This window comes from Ischnura elegans, chromosome 8 (assembly GCF_921293095.1).
Source record: "Ischnura elegans chromosome 8, ioIscEleg1.1, whole genome shotgun sequence".
Lineage (NCBI taxonomy): Eukaryota > Metazoa > Arthropoda > Insecta > Odonata > Coenagrionidae > Ischnura > Ischnura elegans.
This window is the reverse complement of record NC_060253.1, coordinates 21,976,104-21,997,324: the sequence shown is the minus strand read 5'-3', so window position 1 is coordinate 21,997,324 and position 21,221 is coordinate 21,976,104. Positions and strand designations below refer to the sequence as shown.

Genomic DNA, 21,221 nt, shown 5'->3' with positions numbered 1-21,221 from the left:
GCCACTGGTGATGTTATTGCGGGTTGTATAATTACAGGATTTTTTTCCTCGTTACGCTTCAGCGAAAAACGACAGTGACGTCGTTCATAGTGACGTCTTTCTTGTATTTTCCATCCTCAATAGCCTGCCCTGTGTAATTTATTCGGGAAAGTCTTTTGTCCTTCTTCTTGTCCACCTGCTCATGGACGATTGCTTTCATCGTGTCTCATGAGGTAGCCAAATAATTTGCCCAGTCGTCCTAGGGTTTTCAGAAGATTTCTCTCTTCTACTCCTCTTATCATTTCCTTATTACTTACTTGTGTGATACCAGGACCGGTTTCCTAGTGTAAGCGAACGACATTTAAGTAAATTGTGTTATTTTTTTTATTTTATTTTAAAGAAAGAGAACCACATACAGCATATAGTTGCCATTTTATAGTGGCCAGGTAACAATACATAAATTAGAGGACGAAGACGCAATATAAAAAGTAGAAAACAATAATTACATTTACAAAAACAAAAGGGCAACGTGAATCTGCAGGTTCAGACTACTTCGGTGACAGATAGGATAGGGAAAGGCTTAGGAAGGATTTCAATGGAAGTGCAAAGGGGTCAAGTGTGGAGGGAGTGAGTTCAACACAGAAGTAATGCGGTAGAAAAACGAGCGTTTAGTGAGTGAAAGTCTAGGAATGGGCGTATGGATTAGGGGATGAGAACGGGTAGGGCGGGGTGGAACTTTAAAGTTGATAAAAGAGAGCAACGCAGGGCAGTCCATGGTGGAATTTAGAATCTTATAAATAAGTTTTAAATCAGCTGTGAGCTTATGGGTTGTGAGATTAGGGATGAAGAGGGAGGAGAGAACAGTATTAGTGGACAGTTGGACATGTTGCGTAAATGCAGTATTCTATTTGTTACTATTTTGGCAAAGATTTAATTGAATTAATGTAATGAGCGTTTTGTGCACATGTGTTTATCGTCAAAAATAATCTAAGAGGTATTAAGGATTCTCTTTAGAGATATTTTAAAATAAATAAAAACACCCAATAAATAAGCTTCGAGGCTTAAATATCAGCGTAAATTTGCTGTTATATATTTTTAGAGCTTTAAAATCAATTATATATAATTTTTTTAAATTCTCAAACCACCGAATACAGCTCATATTGGCCATTTTACATTGGGGTATTCAACCAATTTAACGACTAAACATACACGAACGACTATGCTCTGAACGGGAAATCTACCTAGGAAGGATGCGAGCCGGAGACCTCTTGTTTGGCAGGCGAGGACGTTACCCCGCCGCCACCGACAGAGTAAATAATACAAGTAAATCACGTAACCCGAGTAGTATGTGTAGTAGTGGGGGTATGTGTATCATCCTTTTTACGATTTATCCTTACTTCTAAAATAATTTTGTGGGGTAAATCAACCCTCAACCTTTACTACTTGCTAGAATAGACCTGAACATCGGACTAAGCGCTTAGGCGCACCTTTTTGTATGGCGTCCCACGCGGCGCATACTTTGCTTATCGCGTAAACCGGCCCTGAATGACTTGCTTACTTACTCTCTTACTCCTGTGGCCATTGTAAACCTAAGTGGTCTTTGGCCTCACCAACCATGCGCCTCCATGCACTTCTGTCTTCTGCCAGCTCTATGTCTGCTCCCATTCTTCTCAAGTCCTTCGTCACCTCGTCAATTCCTAAGCATCCTTGGTCTTCCTAGCGGTCTCCTACCCTCTGGCTTGCCTCTTAACACTTGTCTTATCATTTCTCTCTCATTTCTGCGTTGAATGTGGCCCAGCCACCTCAACCTCCTACTTTTTACTACGCCCATAATATCTGGCTCCCTATACAATTCTTTCAATTCTCTATTCTTCCTTATCCTCCATGTATCTCCTTCTTTTATCGGTCCAAAAATCCTTCTCAATATCTTATTTTTGAAAGTACTGAGGCTCTTCTGAGATTTTTTGGTGAATGCCCACGTTTCTGATCCATATATAACTACAGGGTGTACTATGGTTTTAAACATTCTTATTTTAGTGGTTTTTGATAGAATTTTGCTTTTAAATAATTTGATTAGGCTCCAGTATGATCTTTCAGCAGCTGCGAGCCTGTTACGAATTTCAATGTCTTCTCTATTATTGTTTGCTATTGTTACTCCAAGATATTTAAAGGTATTAGTTCTCTGGAACCTGTAGTTTAAGACTTCTAAGTAGTCTTCTTCGTCTTGTCGACTAATTTTCATGTAGTTGGTTTTACTTTCATTTATTTGTAAGCCTACTTTTCTTGCTTCCCTTATTAGTATTTCTGTCAGAGCTTGAAGATTATTTTTGTTTTCAGCTACAACGGCTACGTCATCTGCAAACGTTAGAGGGTTTATTTTATCAGGAATGCTTGCCCCTCCTTGACTATTTCTTGTTTTCTTAAGTGCTTCTTCTAGTGCTATATTGAATAGTAGTGGCGATAGACCATCGTCTTGTCTCACTCCAGTGTTTACATTGAATGTATCTGTATATTCCTTTCCTATTTTTACTTTACCATTAGATTCATTCAGACACATTTTTGACAACTGAATTATTTTGTCTATATATTTGACGCTCGATTCCCAGAGATATCCCAGGGTGGAGGCCCTGAATGACACCCGAGGAAAAGACAAATCTTGACATGCTCAGAAATTTCACTTTGATAGCGTGAGTTTTTTTTATAGTGCTTCTGTGAATGTTATGTCGAACTCGAGCTTTAGTTAGAAGCATTGAGACCAGTGGCGCAGCGAGGGGGGGTTTTGGGGAATAACCCCCCTCCCCCCCAAGCTCAGAGAAATTGTTAATTTTAATCCATTTTACTTAATTGGATTGGTATTACTAATAAAATAGTGTATGGATTAATAAAATATCCCTCAGTAAGCCGTAAAACTCACCATCTTGAACCATTAATCTTAAAATTCCACAATTTACTAATCTCACACCTACCGCTTATCCTGGTGGGTATTCCACACCCCCAAACACCGCGGCATTAGTTGGACCTTAACCACCCCAACCTTAATTCCTAGCTGCATCCCTTATTGGGACTACCTTATTATGAAAATTTTAACAATAAGAAAACTTATGCGGGTTAAATGTTTTATTAAGAAATACTCATGGTCAATACAAAGGCTGAATTCTCATCAGCATAATTATTGGTTTCCATCACAAATTTTCAGTTTGGTTTCCACTGCACATGGTCGATTCATAGTCACACAAGATAGATGAATTTCGTCAGAAGCTGATTTTAGTACTTCCGATACTCCTGATCGATTGAAGAGTAGTAATCCATAAATATCACCTCCTTAGTGCTAAAAGGGTGCTGGAACTTATCACTTATTGTTGATGGAGTACCTGATTGATTATTTACAGTGTACAAGTAAATACGTGAGTAATAGAATGATTTTATCATAACTAAAATGGTTGTACATATACTGCAATGGTTTCAGTGAATGCCCTCGTGGAACCAACGCAACCAGTTGTCAGAATTATATTAATTGAGTTAGTGCAATGAAAGCTTTTTGCATAAAAAAATACTTAACTTTTTGGAGCATTTACCATGAAATCTAAGTATCTTTATACCTTTGATTGCGACGTTAATTTAAAAGAAAAATTAGCACGGGATCGAGTAAAATTAACGATGGAATCAGCGTAGGGATTGATGAATATTAAATGATTGCTATTAATGTGGAGCGCACTTTGTCGTATTCATTTGTTTCATGCGCTACTCTTTTGAACGTTACTAACGTAAACCTTAAATTATTACTTATTCCGCGTAAAAACGAGTACGCGCTCTTCTTTTTATTTCATCATGTGGTATATTTGTTTACGCCGTGCTCGACACACTCTATGTTTACGAATGGAGCGTCCCATAAGAGTTCATAGTAATATAAAAGCGTGGATCGAAGTATTGCACATTCCAACATGGCGAATACAGCAGCAGGTACATCTTCTATCACCTGTTGTCAGCCGAACACCATTCGCTTTCCTTCAGCGGAGAGCTAGCCACCAAGGGCGAAAGGTGGTGCGCTGGCAGTGAGCAAGAAGTAGTCCCCAACGATCCTGCAAAGAACACCGTGTGACGTTTAAGCCATTTAGAGGTAACAAGATTTGCCGATGACATAGCCGTTACAGCAGAAACAGAGAAGGATTTGAAAAATATTATGGTTAATATGGGTTAGGTAATAGGTAAATATCAACTGAAAATAAGCACGAAGAAAACCATGATATTAGTGTGCAGCAAAAGAGAAGAAGTCAAGACTAATATTAAATTAGGGAAACAAAAACTGATAGAGGTGGATGAATTCGGTTATTTGGGAAGCAAGATAACAAGTGACTGTGAAGCAAGAAAGAAATTATCAGCAGAATACGTCAGGCGAAGAGAGCATTGCACCAAAAGAAAGACCTGCTTACAGCGGGAAACTTAAATACGGAAGTTAAGAAACAATTTATAAGAACCTACATTTGGAGTATGCTCCTATACGGAAGTGAGGCATGGACGTTGGACAATGACCGCAGCGGAGAAAGCAAGGATAGAGGCCTTAGAAATGTGGTGCTATAGAAGAATGATGAAGATCAAATGGATCGACCGAGTTAGTAACGAGGAAGTCCTAAGAAGAGTAGGAGAGAAGAGAAGCCTCATGAAAACCTTAATAAGAAGACGGAACAACCTTATTGGTCACATCTTGAGACATGATGGCCTGATGAAGACAATCGTTGGGGGAAAAGTGGATGGCAAGAACGGAAAAGGAATGTCTCGAATGAAATATGTAGAACGGGTAAAGAAGGGTTTGAAAGAGAAGAAATACGTAGGTGTGAAAAGATGAGCTGATAGGAGAATAGACTGGAGAGCTGCGTCAAACCAATCCTAGGATTGTTGACCAGTGATGATGATGATGAATCGATAGTCGTTTGACACCATCAATAATTATATGAAATTATTTTTTTTACGTTATGGCAAGTAACATTTGTGGATAAAAACACACTGTTGGGACATTTGTAGTTGCTGCTCTTTTTTCACTGACCTATCGTGATTGATTTTTAATTGCATGCTAGCTACAATCAAATAAAATAAATATCGTTCCAATAAGTATTGATTTATAAAGTAAATCATTAGCATAATACAAAGTACTACGTAAGGGAACTAAAGCAACTAGCTTTAAAAAGAGTGAAATTAAGGGATGAAGTTCAAGAATCTTAGTATTTCATTACTAAGAAATGATAATACAAGCCATGGCCAGAAATTATTTTACGTATATTTCACTTATTTGGAGCATTTCATTTGAGAAACCAATCGAGTTCGCTCCGCGTGTTTCATCTGTTCTCACCTTGCTGGAGCCGGCATTCCCATGGGAGCCTTCAGCGGAATGTTGCAGTTTCGGTGCTTCTTGTAATCGCCGAAACTTCTGCAAGGCAGTGCCGTGAAATCGGCCGAGTTTATGGACTCGGCGTAGAACTGCCAGGCGCGGCTGTGCGAACAAATTCCGATCTTCACTGTGGTTGTAAATTGGTGGATAGAATGGGAAACGGCCATTAGTCACCTTTCACACATTTCTTTCTTTTTTCTTTTCATCCCATGGCGCTCATATTTGAGATAATTTAGAATACTAGCAATGAAACAGGGAACCAAAAGGTTTTATGACGACTTTGAATCCGATTAAAAATAAAAGTTCATCTGCATCGACATACTACCCCACAAACCGCCTAATAAGGCGTTTGGCTGGGGGTGTTAGGACATATTGTTATTTTAAATACCTTTTAAAATACAAAATACATATGCATGGAAACTAACAGATCTTAAATAAACATATGGATAGTTAAGGATAAGTTATGGATAGTTGCAAACATGAATAAAACGATTCTAAAGAAGACGAAGTATTGTCTTAAGCATAATGTTACAGAAGTGTTGTCAGAGCTACTACAACATGATGCATTTTACAGATGTATTTTTCATTTTCCGATAGGAATATACCAAAAATACGTATTTGAAATTGTTCAATACTATCATGGGCGTACCCAGCGGGGGGCATCTGCCTCCCAATAGAAGCACAAGTAAATTAGATTCAAAATGAAAGTTTTGAGCAAATTTTCTTTGAATTCAAGGAAAGTGATATTAGTGTAAAGCATTTAATTAAAATGAAATTTTTTTTCGAACAATAATTTTAAAAACTAATAATGTGCTGTTGCAATTTTCTTGATATTTTGGTTACCTTAACCTTATCTGTGCGACAACTTTAACGTCCGCGGCTTGCCCCCCTCTAGTTTTGATCCTGGGTACGCCCTTGGTTGCTACGCAAGACGGGCTTGTTTTTGTCTAGCTTGTGGGAATGAGCGATGAGTGGAGCCACTATCGCCACGAAGCGACGCGAAGCAGCGACCAGTTTAGCCAACGCTCTCTTTCTTCCCTCTCGGTCGTCAGCTAAGCACCCTATTCCCCTGTTCGTCGTCAGCTGAGCACCTCTCTCTTGCCTCATCCACATTACGATTGTTCCAGCGATTGTCAGAACTATCGTGCATTCACACGACGATTGTTAAAACCTGTGCTTCCCCCTGGTGCTGACGTCTAAAGTGAACGAGAAATTGACGGCTAGCAAAGCTGTTGAGGTATGCAAGGACAAAATATTACTGTGTTCAATGTGTAATTACCGAATAATTTTTCTTCCACCCATATTCTTACTTCCTGGGACAAATCCATGAAAAAAATAGAGCTTCACCAGCTTTTCGTCTTTCTCTTGTCGCTTCCGTTCCGGTCTCCCAGCGCCTAACCATCGTAAAGTGGTAACGTTCGGAACTACGTGAACTATTGTCAGGACATGCATTCACACGTCCAGTTCGGCCAACTATCGTTAGGACGATCGCTTGGACAATCGTAATGTGAACGAGGCATCTCTCTTTCGCCGCAATGCCTCGTTATTTTTTTCATGGATTTGTCCAAAAAAGGAAGGATATGGGCGGAAGAAATATTACTATTCGGTAAATACACGTTGAACCCAGTAATATCTTGACCTTGCATACATCAACAGCTATGCTAACCGGTAATTTCTCGTTCATTTTAGACGTCTGCACTAGATGGCAGCACAGGTTTTAACCATCGCCGTGTGAATGCACGATTGTTCCGACGATTGCTGGAACAATCGTAATCTGAACGAGGTATAACCGAGCACCTCTTTCTCCTACCGATCAATTCGGACGAGTGACGTCAACGCTTCTCCTCGCGGCGACAAGATAGGCAACAGCTACTGCCCCATCACCTACCTGATCGTCGCTATTCCTTCGACGCCACATTAATTTCTGTATATTATTATTTTTTGTATTAAACTCAATCATGTTGAAAATATGGTTTATATCCGCTCAGATCCGTTGCCTACTTATCGAAATATTTGCGGTGGTCGGCCATAACCCTTTAGCGGAAAAGCTGATGACGTAGCGAACTCATTTCGAGTATTCCCTTAATACACGTTTATAAATTATCCTCGTATTTCCATCGTCATGTGTTGCAACTTCTAGCTTCTTAGACAGATTAACTTCATAAGTATTTGTCAAGTTTTGACTTTGCATTCATGCTGAAGTACAATTTGTTACTAAACGTAACATTTATACATATACAGTATATTCTGTATATTATTATTATTATTTTGTATTAAACTGAAATGTGTTGAAAATGTGGTTTATATCCGCCACAGAAGTATAAGATGCATTCAGATGGTGTTTTTGAAACACCGAATACAAATTATAAATGTATTTCAAATGCTAATTTTAATATAGTTCTATTTGAAATGCTTCCCAGCCCTGACTTCGATCATGGAGCAGTCAGTCTAACGTTTTAATATTAAAAATGCTTGAATATTGTAGTTAATGGAGCAATAGGCGGGAATTCAATGCAAACTATGACAACATGAGGCATGGTCTACATATTACACCTTAATTATTTAATTTACTATAAAGAGAACGGAGGAGGCTGCCTCAATTGCATCGGCCTCATCACCAGGGGACGCTCGCTGACCTTGACCCTGAATATTTAGAGCCGCGACTCTTTTCTCTTCTGCCTTCACGCTTCGTCATCCATGCCGCCGAAACATTTCATGCGCAAGGAAGGAAAAGCGAGAAGTTATGCGAAAATGAAAAAATCGTTCTGGCACGCAAATTTCACCTGATTCGGTAAAGAAGAGCTTCCAGTTAAGGTCTTGAATAATTGCTCAAATCATGGAAACTTGGAGACGATCGACTGGCTTTCGTAAGCAGTGGCGCAGCGAGGGGATAAACCCCTCCCAAGAGCTCAGAGAAATTTTTAACGACTTTACTCAATTCGATTAATATTGCTTGTAGAATAGTGTGAGGATTAACAAAATATCCCTCAGAAGGACGTAAAACTCAACACTTTGAACCATTTCTCTTAATTTGGCGGAGGTCCCCCACACCTACCGCTTACCCTGGTGGGTATACCACAACCCCGGGCACCCCACAGTATTTGATGCGCCTAAAACCCCCCCTAGCCTTAATTCCTAGCTGCGCCCCTGCTCGTAAATACAAACGCATATCTAGATCAACACAACCCCTTCTCCTTTTCTACTCTCGGTGGTCGTGACTATGTTATCCTTTATGCACACTCCTTGGTTGCTTGACTCACCTCTGTCCCAGGAACAGCCTGGCTGTCTCGAGCCTCGTTGGGGAAGAAATCCACCCTGCCAATGGGCTCCGCGAACCCCAGCCACCCTGCGCAAGTATGGATGATGTCAACGAAATCGCCGTCTCTGCGGTCTATCCTGGTGGAAGGGTCGTTCAACTTGAAGAGGGGACCAGCTGGGTCCAGACCTGTGAGAGGAGACAGTAATGGACTATTAACATAAATATTATCTTGTGAAATAGATTGAAATGTTAAGAGACCGCTATTTATCCCTTTCGCGATCCGTCGCCTACTTATCGAACTATTTGCGGTGGTCGGCCATAACCCTTTCGCGGAAAAGCTGATTACGTAACGAACTCATTTCGAGTATTAACTTTATACACGTTTCTAAATTATCCTCGGATTTCCAACATCATGTTTTGCATCTTCTGGCTTCTTACATAGGATACCTTCATTAGTATTTGTCAAGTTTTGGCTTTGCATGCATGTTGAAATATAATTTGCTGTTATGCGTAGAGAGTTTTTAAAGTATAAAATTGTTTTTAAATGAATAAAATATCGTAGCAATTTTCCACAAAATATTTTACTACGTACAACGCGTTTCGGCTCACTGAGCCATCATCTAATACAAGACTCAGATAATCTTTTATTTATTTAAATATGTCTAAGTTCCACCAATTGAAGCCTGAATCTGTTGAACTTATAAAATTATTTTTTACCACTGTTTCAAGGTTTCCATTGATTTATAACTCCGTTGGTAAAGTTTCTCTACTTCCAGGGAAAATTTTCCAATTATGCTTTTAATTTTACTTAAGTTGTAATAAATGAAATATGTTGCAAAATCAATGCCCTTATGTTAGGGACGTTTTGATTGGAGGATAAAGGGTAGGGAAAGGGAAACCCCTTGAGATGACTACCTCATGAAAGTTTTTACTTCACCAACTTAACAGAAAAGTTAACCCTTCACTGCATTTTGTATCACATATGATACACTACACTCAGTGCCGGTAATTTCTGAATGGCACAATTCTTCCTCTATTACGCATGGTGTATCAGATGTGATGCACTATGCGATAGGCGATCAGCTGCTCATTATGTAGAAGTAAGTCCGCTCTCCCCATGACAACTGGAATATTTTTCCTATTTTTTTGGAGGAAACTTTCAGCATTAATGAGATGGCTTGAAGGTACCTAACGTAGAAATCAGAAATACATTGTTTGAATATCCTTATGGCAGACAATGCTATAAATCTTTTTTTTTTAAGATGGCGATCTCTATGGTATCCGGCTGGTATCCTGGTGTCGCCATATTTTGGCATACGAACCGCTATAGTTTGGAAACCGAAGGTTTTCACCATGGCGACTCTATTAAAAGAGGCCCAAGAATACAGTTAAGCGTTATATCTGTTGCTGTTTCGCGCGCATTTTATTAGGCGACGCCACTAAGCAGCTGTATCTACTTCGGTGTGGCTTTCGTCATTAAGCCATTAACCGTAGTTAAAGTAGCCTTTTTTAATTAGCAATCGTCTCGCAAGCGTTATATTTGTGGTTTAAAAGATTTATTGGCTAAGTAACCCATTACTGCCACGTATTTCCTGGAAAAAAGGATATACATGACTGGTAGCGCCGCGAGTGGCAATTTAGAAGTCACATTAATGCGCATGGAGCGACAACAATTCTAGCGGCGGACTTAAGAACCCTTTAATGCAGAAGCGTAACTATGCGAGAAGGGGGGAATGAGAGGATACATCCCACCAAAGCCTTAGAGAAGTATAAATAAATATTCAAACCCATTGTCTATATTTTATGTATAACAACTGCGGATCAAAGTTAAATTTAAGAGCCTAAATGGTAAATAGTATTTTAAGGGTATTTCTGGCATGTTAACTTTTTAATTTTCCCGAACTGGGGGAAGTCGCCTCCCCACCCCCACGCCACCCCACCCTCCCCGAATGTATACTCCAAGTTACGGCATCACAGTGGTTCAAAATCGGAAAAACTGGTCGAAACTAATTTTTTCAACTTTTTCGGAGTAATTTTTGAAAGTACTACTCGTATTCTGCACTACACGATCTATGATATAGGCTAGTACTACGACTATTTCGTGGCTCATTGTAGTTTGTAGAACTGGGCAAACGTGAGTCCTCCGGGATAAAAACGCCCGACGCGTAAAATAACTCATTTTTAGAGATGTTCACCTTCATAAAGAAATGGGTTTCAGATAATTTATTAACTTAAAAAAAAGCATAAATTGGTACCTTTGCGTAAAAATACTGGTGATTATTTTTAATTCCATAGATTTATAGTTGGAAATAAATATCTTTAAACTTTATGCTATTTATACTTGAATTTTTAAATATAAATAGCAATATCGGAGGGGCACATCCGAGCCCCTCGGAAATTTTCGCGAATTGAAAGCATATAGTCTTTAGAGCCAAAAGCAAAAGACAAATCTTGCGATTATTCGCGAATTTGGCCTCAAGATGGTTTTATGTTGAACGATGCTATGCGCTGCCGCGACCGCCGCCAGGCCGACCTGGCGGGCGGCGGTTAGCGAGCGAGAGGTGTATTTCGAGGAAAGGTTACAATGCCAGATTTCTTTGATGTTATAGTGCTACTTGTTTTTCAATACGGGATCTATTTATAATAGATTTTTTCTTTCATTTAGTACAGTTAGGGCTTTCCAGTAGCCCCAGCGTATGATATTCGGTGAGGCTCGATATTCATCAGAAAAAATCTTTAGAACAGCAACAGTGGCGAATATAATCGAACTTATGGCCTGTGCAACATATGTTTCAAGAATTTCTTGATTCGGACTCTTCAAATGTATTTCATTGCACGCTAATTCACTCGAAGCCGCCGCACGGTCGAAAATGATTATTGCTGCCAAAAAAGTTAGCGCCCGGCCGCAGTTTTATTGCTCTTCAACGAGGTTTACCCGATCTCATTTTTGTTCTTTAAGTTTATTGTGTGCTAGAAATGAACTGCTCTCCGACTACCCTCAATATTTGCCGCATCAATATGGCATGGTCAACTAAGGAGGGATTCAGATACGGAAGGGACCTAAGGCCGAAAAAAATAAAAACACCAAAATAACGTGGGCGTGAAAAAAATCCCAACCGCAAGAGTCAAACGTCGTAAATAAGATGCCGGACCCTTGCAGGTCTTCGAGATTCCGAGAACCAATGAGTGACAATGCCTGGACGGTCCATGCCTTCACTACCATTGCCACGATGAGAAAGGAAACGATGAGGCAGAAAAGCAGTGATAATGATACACAGAGGAAACCATTCAGCGTCCCCCACACAGAACACACAATCGCTAAGAAAGTACATAAATCGGAGCGTGAGTTGAAGAATATCTTTCATGAGAACCCGCGAGACGAAGCAGCTCTTAGAGGAAGCATCTTGGCATCAGCTGGAAAAATATTCGAAAAATACGAGCACACAAACGAAGGCAATTAAGAGGCAGAGAAAGAAAGCAGGCAGATATGTATCGCACGCGCACGCTTCAGGGATGGCATTCAGAGGACTCAGACGTAGACAAAGCCACGCTCGAGGTTAACAATCGCATTTGCTATGGTCACAGATTCAAGAGTGTGGACATCGTTTGCATGTGTGCGAGTTATTTTCAGATATCCTTCATGGATTTTTCACTTTGAGTGATATTGAGTTCAGTCGAAAATTAGTCGAACTACGTGATCGATGGAAGGGATAAAAGGGACGAACCTTACTCTACACTAAAAATTTATTTTTAATATTAATTTGAAAAATTAATCTCTGGTAGGTATTTTATTATGACAATTCCGAAGTTTCTTTTCTTTTGCCTAACACTTTCATTGAGGGGTGAAGTTTCATGAGTAACGCTAAAAACTCTGATATGTAGGAATATATTTTATGATATATTAAGGATAGGATGGAACCTAACTGATATTATATATTTCTATTAAGGAATCCATCAGAATCTTATTCATCGGTTTTCTGTGTTTTTGAAGGAATTTGCCAGTGGTTTCCAAATCAATGAGGCTCTATTCACTGCTTAGAATACTGCTTATTCAGTTTGTACGTGAAACTTTACGCATGGTATTACATGCCACCCGTGGTTCACAAACTAGTGATTCACAAAGCAACCATTGCCAAGGAAGCCATCCTTTCTATTGGTATCCTGTCGGGAGAGTCGATGGAAGCCAGGTACAAAGGTATTCGACGTTTTCGGGAGCAGCACACAAGAAAATCGTCGAGAAAGGCAACTAATGAGGGCCTTTTCAGAAGGCTACTGCTAACGTCCGATCCCTTTCTTTCAAATATTTTAGGCATTAGAAAACAAATGACGCCCTTGTCAGCAGAGGTACGAAGTATCCTCAGTGTGGATGATTTACCGAATGATACAGATACTGATGAAGTCTCAGACGATGATTTTCAGAGAGCCTGTAACTATTTATTTAATAATAGATGAAACAACCATAAATATCCTTATTTATTTGATATCCCAAAGTCTCAATCAACAATACTCAGTAAGTTAATGAAGCTGAACAAAAATATTATCAGAAAAAGTTAGAATGCCTAAATGATTGCTTGCCATCCTTGTAGTTTCCTCACCAAACAACTTGAAGGTTACTGATGCGAATCAACGCTTGAGGGCATTGACATTATTGTATTATAATTTTGAATTGTTAAGCAAATTAATTTAAAAAATGAAAGCATCATAGATTATGCAACAAAAATTTATCTACAGGCTCAACAGATAAAAATTTTATACGAACACAAATTACCGTTGCTTTAAAAACGGTCAACTTTAAATTTTTACGTAATTTATTAATTTAACAAATTTTACAATTTAACAAATAACACTCACAGATATGAAAAAATACCTCGATTTATTTGCCTTGAATGAGAAATGAATACAATGTCTATTTTTAACATTTAATTGTTTCAATAATTAGCTATATAAAAACAATTATATCAAAGATACAAAAAAATACCTTCAAATTCGGATTTAGCGGACAAAAATCTTATAAAACGCATCTTAATAATACAACAGTGATTAAGAATAAATGCTGTAACGATTTCGACCACCTTTTTTCGATTTAGGACCACTGTGCGTCACTGCTCTAATATAAGAATATTGCTCCATTTTCTAATTACAGTGTCAATCAGTGTAAATGCCATATGTTCATTATTTTATGTAATTGCAAAGTAAAATACAAAAGAAAAAATAAAAAATAAAAAAGATATAAAAAAGAGAGAAAATTAATATAAAATACAAAAGAAACCCATAAAAAAGATACAAAAATAATAAATAAGTGTATTTTTTTAAATATATATAAATAAATAAAAACAACTATTAAAAAAAGAATAATAACGAAGGAAAAAAAACAAGTATGCCTTAGTGTCTGTGTCAATTGAAAATGTTAATTTAAAGTTTCTGCTCACACAAACACAACACTACCCCCACAACATAAACACCTTTGCACAATATTATACACTGTCAACTGGCTGGTTGGGGAGAATTATTTCACCGGTACAGCTGAAACGCGCCTGCGGCTCATCAATTAATGCGTGGTCGTGGTTTTCACACTCACCGGTGATGCGGCCAACTTTCCTGGGCTGATTCCTGAAAGCTTTCCCCGCGATGCCCATCACGTGCGCGCCCAGGCTGTGGCCAACCAGGTGGACGTTTCGGAGATCAACTCCGCCCCACACTTTCAGGAAATGCACGAATTCGGCCACGACCCCACCAACGGGGATCGTCTGTCGTTTCACGACGAAGTAGTTAATGCTTGAGGCGATCCGCGACCAATCCACTGTGATCAAGTTGACTCTATGGAAACCCATGTACACTGCATAGAAAAAGAGCAGAAAAATATGGGGTCGTTGCAGCGACACATTACATCAACCAGTTAGGGGGTTAAAACCCCCCAGAGCTCAGAGAAATTTTTTAAGTTTAATCGATTTTACTTAATTCGATTGATGTTACTAATAGAATAGCGTAAGTATTAATAAAATATCCCCCATAAAGCCGTAAAAAAACACCATTTTGAGCAATTTATCTTTAAATTCCGCAATTTATTAATATCGCACCTACCGCTTATCTTGGTAGGTATTCCATACCCTCACATACCCCGGTATTAGTTGCACCTAAACCCCCCCCCCCCCCAACCTTAATTCCTAGCAGCGCCCCTGACATCAACATCGTCTATCTATTTATTATACAGTTGCAGGACTCCCGGCGTGGCTTGGGTAGGATATGACCAAGAGAAAGGGGAAACTTGGACCATGGATTTCATGATCATTTAGGATATTTATGCTTTCTCTTTAAGCGTGTCAAGAGATGTGCATACCTGTCGGAATGTTTAATCACGGATGTCGTATGACGTGACGTAACAAACGTTAACGTGAAAAAACGCAAAGGACGCTTCGTACGCAACCGAAAGTAGCACCACGTGGTTTGGGAACATGAGATGCACCTATGTAGTACAATTTTGGTCGTAATCCGTGCTTCCAAATGAAAATACACAACATTGAGAGAACTAAGGTTAACGTACAGACAAACACATCTCCTTTTATATTTAAAACTTTTTTAATAATTTTTAAATTCAATTCAAATTAAATTAGCTTTGTATATTTTTTAAGTTCTTAAACCTCTCCTGCGGTTCCGCTTTTTTTATGACATTTTTTACTATGGGACCACGGTGGTTATTCCCAAGACACCTTCATTACATCCCTCAACTCCACCTCATCCGTTTCTTTCACTTCATCAATTTCTGCTTCCTCCCTCACCTTCCTCGAAATAAATATCAGCCTTGAGAACAATACCTTCACCATCTCCATCCACAAAAAGCCCACCAACCATGAACAATACCTACACCACAGTTGTCAATGACCTCAATCCAAAAATGCTATTCTCTACTCCCTCTCATGCCTCATTCACATTACGATTGTTCCAGCGATTGTCGGAACTATCGTGCATTCTCGCGACGATGGTAAAAAACTGTGCTGCCCTCTAGTGCTGACATCTAAAGTGAACGGGAAATTGACGGTTAGCAAAGCTGTTGAGGTATGCAGGGACAAGATATTACCCATATTCTTTCTTCCTAGGACAAATCCATGAAAAAAATAGAGCTTCACGAGCTTTTCGTCTTTCTCTTGTCGCTTCCGCTTCCGGTCTCCCAGCGCCTAACCATCGGAACGTGGCAACGTTCGGAACTACGTGAACTATTGTCAGGACATGCATTCACACGGCTAGTTCGGCCAACTATCGTCAGGACGATCGCTCGGGCAATCGTAATGTGAACGAGGCATCAGCCCGTGCCCATCGCATCTCCAATAATTCACCATCCCTGTACCGAGCCACACAGAACTTTCACCATGCTCTTCTCAAACGTGAGTATCCAGAGCCCCTGCTTAAAAAGAAAGTACTCTCCCCCTCCGAACAGAACACCCCACGGACCAAAAAAGAAAAAAAACTGGCAAACTCACCCCCACATTATTCCCGGGCACCCAAAAATTGTTTAAAAAATATTAAAAGATCTGTACCCTATCACAAGCAACAACAAAACCACAGCCGTTTCAACAAGATTTTCCTTTCTTCCGCTTGAGAAAGATGGGCTGCGTCCCCTCAAAAATTCGAAAGAAATCACCATTCCGATGCTGCTCTAACTACCTTAAGAGAGTAAGATTATGCGACTTGTTTGAATTTTTCTCGTCGAAATTCGGTGTGAAAATAATACATGGCTTCAGATAGGAGAGTGATAACTCACTGTTCTTGATGTCATTTACGCAAGGGGTCTGGTCCGACGATCGAAAGCCATGGGTCACGAAAACGGTTGGCTTCTGGCGGTCGAACGATGATCTCCTCAGCATATCTGCGTCGCCCAACTTCAGTCTCTCACCGGTTGCTGGTCCTCGCCTGTTCCGAGTGAAGAAACATAATGGTATAGAAAAACCCATTGTTAAAGACAGATTCCGCAATAAGCACCTCATGTAGCAAATAAAAGATGTTTTTTTTAAGCTTTTAAAGTCCCCAATACAGCTGTTATCAACTTACTGTCGGCGTCAAAAATGATTTGCCACTGTACTTGGTAATTTACATCTGGGCTTCAGTACATGCCATAAAAATGAATAATACGTCATTTTATAGGAAATGTTATTCTTAAATCTGACTTATTTGTTGGTTAGTGAAAAATTCAAAAATGTAGACACACGAGTGCAATAAATGACTCCGTGCACCGTAAAATTAGCCATTTTGTCAACTTCATGAACTTTGTAACTCAAACTACTACTACTAGTACAACATTTATCCTCCACAATAAGTTGCAAACATTAATTTATGTTAATGAAATGGCTTTTTCGTATTTTTCATTGTTATAAAAGTTGTTGTTGAGAGTATTTAATTTGATTGTTGAGACCAACGATTGCTGATCAGTTTTTAATATTATTGATTAAGAATAAACATTAACATAAACAATGCCTATCACTCCAAGATTAATCGTAATTAATGTTTATGACCATGCTGTTAAGCTTTCAGTTAGTTTAGCTAACTTAAGCTTTTAGTTGGCCCTAGCTTTAGTCATCAAGGTTCGATAAATACAACGTCTGCCGAAAATGATTTTTTTCCTATCTCCTGACTCTAATTAACCATGAATATATCACCAGATTTTTAGCCAATTTCCTAATAGTGCGAGAAAATGTCTTAATATTCCGGGACCAGTTTTCGACGAAGCGATGACACTTCATCATTGTTGGTGTAAGCAATAGGCTTTCTCTGATGCTTAATTTCTCAATCGGCGAATTTTAAACAATACAGACGAGTCACGTGCAGCACCGGGAGAGAAAATCATTCGGATAAATTGCTTAATGAGAGGCTAGTTTCAATGAATTTTATAATTTTCATGAATTTTCCTCTGCATATAAAAGTCTACAAGCGTGTACACTGTACATTGTAAGGATTATTCCAACTCATTGGCAGTGGAATCTCGTCCGTTGACACCAGGCATTCGCTGAGATGGAAAAGGTACCAGAGACGCCACATTCGGAAGGAGCATTAGCGGCATTTGACCTTCAGAAATGCGCAATTATTGTGCTCCAAGGGAACCATGCAGCTGCCCTGTGCCTCATGAAGTTGAATTACAAAGGATTCCATTTCCGAGGAATGCGAAGACATATGATATCCTATAATAAATAACGGACTGCGTTAGAGATTGTGATGTTAGCGATAGTATAATGAAGCTTTCATCGTAGCAATACATCGACCGAGTTTTTTTTTTCGATTAAATAATTGCTCTTTTCTACGAATGGGATTATAAAATGGAGATATTGTTCAAAATTATATTTAGAATGCAATACAAAAAAATGATTTTGCGATCAAGCTTAGCTACTGTAACATATGGATTCATTTTTATATTGCATCCCCATTTTATTTCTTGGTTTTCAAATACGGACCGTTTTTAACTTCATCGGTAGAGTATTACGTTAAAGCCTATAGAAAGGCTTTAACTGAACCTCGGAAATTGAAATCTACCTTTCGGCCATTTTTCAAATAAAGGAATGGTTAACATTTAATTTTAAAAAGCTGTTCGTAATGCGAAGATGTTGCTCTGCCTATAAAAATTACAACAAAAATCACCAATCAAATATTTTGCCCGTGGCGAGATGAAGGAAACGACCGTTTCGCTGTTTTCATTGTTTTTCGCGTGTTCCTATTCACTCTTTCGACCGTAGAAGCTAAATGTTTACTTTTAAACAATGTTCCATGATTCATTGTTGTAGTTGAATATACAATTAGTAAACAGAAATATGACGAGACCCTATCGAGCTTCGATACGATTTTATACTCATGCTTAAAGTTCAGCTTCTACCTTTTTTGTGACGATAGTAGTTCGAAACGACGAAGGTAACACCTGAACAAATATTTCACCAAAGAAAATTGCGACCACGAGAACATCTAGACTATTATTTTACCACAAAAACTAATACCCGATACTAGGTTGCTGTGAAACTACCGTGTTTTTCTCTGTTCCGGGAGCGGCGCGATCCGCGAGGGTCCCTCCCGTAGCCCCCTGCTCATGAAATTGAACCCAATGGACCAGTTCGGTGGGGGCCAGATTTGCGCGAAGATGAGCGAAATTTGTGAGAAAACTCTGGAAAAATACATTTTTCAATAAAAAGTTTCCAACAAGAAGTTTCTATTTTTTTCCGTAAAATACGATCCTGCAATAAAAAATATGGGTTTATATTTAAGAAATGGAAGTTACCCCCTCTTTGACCTTGAAAATCGACTTCAAGGTCATTTTCAAAGTCACCATCGTATGTCCCCCTCTAAACCCTATTACTTTTGTCTGAAACATTTTTTCTCATTTTGCTTAGATTTCGAGATATTCGGGGTGGGAACTTAGAATGGGACACCCTGTATATCTGTTTTAAGCATCAATCATGTCTACAAGGAGACAGAACATGGATAAAAATGTGTAAGGCGTGGAATTCACTGCAAGGAAATAACCGGGCACAAAACTTTGCCTGACACGGCTTACTTTATGAAGGAATTTCTTAGGAAATTAATGGCGTGGTCTTGGTTAATGATATTTTGTGCAGTAAATGCTGTCCTAGTGTGAATCAAGGCCGTTATACTCAATTTCATCCAATGTTCTCAATGTAAACCTGCGCAATGATTTGTCCCGTGTAAAACGGCCTTTATGCATATTCGAAGAAACGATTTACCAATCGTCACCACTTCTGTCATATTCGCGCAGTATTTGGGAAATTGGCTCATATGCTGGTGATATATTCATGATTAATTAGTCAGGAGATATGAAAAAAATCATTTTCGGTAGGCGTTGTATTTATCGAACATTGAAGACAAACTTAAAGCTTAATAGCATGGTTGTAAACATTAATCACGATTTATATTGGTGTGACAGACATTGTTTATGTTAATTTTTATTCTAAATCAATAGTATTACAATCTGATCAACAATCGTTGCTCTCAACATTCAAATCAAACTTCCTCCGTGAATAAATAGATGCAAATGACCATAAGCGGTTATTCTTTTTTTTACCGTGTTACACCAATTTTAAAAATCTGAAAAAAAATAGCATTAAACTTTAATGTAGGAGTAACAACATATCTTTTTTTCGGCTTGTCTGTTGTTTCCTGAAATTTTTAATTTAATTTTGAAAATTTCAAACTTATATAAACGTTTAGTTTTCGGCCATAAATGTTTGAAAAAAATCAAAATGGTAGAACGTAATTGTATGTACATAAAAAATCAAGAAAACGATTTTACAAAAATAAAAACTGGAGATATGGTTAAAAAAAAACTAAAAATCGTATTTCAATGTTTTTGGTTAATTTCCATTGTTAAGGTCTGAAACTGGGGAAACACATAATTTTTGATGCACATTAAGTGCATATTTTTTATTTTTCAAAATACCTGGGGGCACTTTTCACCATCATAAACTGCTAGACCCTTTAAATTTTATTAGATACTGTTATGATATGGTTTTATACTTTTTACGTGGACATGAAACTATCTTGCGCAATATGCTTAGTGCCAAAAGCAGTCATTTGAATACAATCGTTATAGTTTTGAATGTTGTCCAAGACGGCAAGGGTGATCTAACCTAAATAGAGGGGAGCAAGCCGTCCAAGTTGTATCACATAAAGGTTAAATAAACCAAAATTTCGAGAAAATAACAGCAATTTATTAATTTTGAAAATAATTTTCCCGTTTGTAATTGTTGTGGTGAGGGGGATTGGTGGACGTGAGAATGTTTTTCCTAATGTTATCTGCCACTAGTTGCTCCGTGCCGTTCTTCTCCCTCCATAGCGATATTTCACAGTCCACTATCAAATTTTTCACTCGAGTGTGGGACAACTGTCTGTGTGGTGCGAACTTCATACCTTTATTCAGAATCTCCTCTTCTGGGGTGGTGAAGTTGTGACTTGAATAAAGGTATGAACCACCACAACAATGTAACTTCTTCCTCCACCATTCACAACATAATAGACTCAGTAAAAAGTAAAAACCTAGTGATCGCATAATCAGATAAAGGGAACTCCATAGTGATATTGGATAGAAATGTTTATGTCGATAAGTGTTTAGATTTCATTAGAGGCAACGAATTCAAACTTCTACACAAAGATCCCACGAACTCATTCCAAAAGGAAACCCACGACGTGATCCACAGGAGCGACGGATTGTTCAGCTACAAAGAAAAGATTTGGCTATTGCAAAAAAATCCTCTCCCGCCCCGGTTGTATGGTTTGATCAAATTACACAAAGCTAACTTCCCAGTCCGGCCAGTGATCTCAAGTACTCCTTCACCTACTCATAAACTAGCAGCAAAACTGAACCACCTGATTAAAGATTACACGAAATTCATCCCAAAGTATGGCATAAAAAACTCATTAGACTTGATTGAGAGAATCAAGGATGAAAAAGTACCACACAATGCCAAACTGATCTCCTTTGATATCAACAGTTTATTCACGAATATCCCAAAAAATGAAGTGCCACCAACCATTAGAGACCACCTACAAAATAACCATGTCAATCCCGTATTAATTGAAGAAATATTGGAACTTACTTACACATGCCTCAAACAA

The 21,221-nt window shown here is 38.6% G+C and overlaps 1 protein-coding gene across 1 annotated transcript; it reads right to left on the bottom strand.

Annotated features, from left to right (window-relative positions):
- Nucleotides 1-3,997: 3,997 nt before the first annotated feature.
- On the bottom strand, nt 3,998-16,520 carry LOC124163815 (lipase member H-like). Its single transcript, XM_046540909.1, has 6 exons — nt 16,378-16,520; nt 14,200-14,457; nt 8,623-8,807; nt 6,012-6,025; nt 5,324-5,464; nt 3,998-4,058 (listed from the first exon to the last, which is right to left on the bottom strand). Exons 1-6 carry the CDS (start codon nt 16,478-16,480, stop codon nt 3,998-4,000), a joined length of 762 nt encoding a protein of 253 aa, XP_046396865.1. The 5' UTR covers nt 16,481-16,520.
- Nucleotides 16,521-21,221: the final 4,701 nt, after the last annotated feature.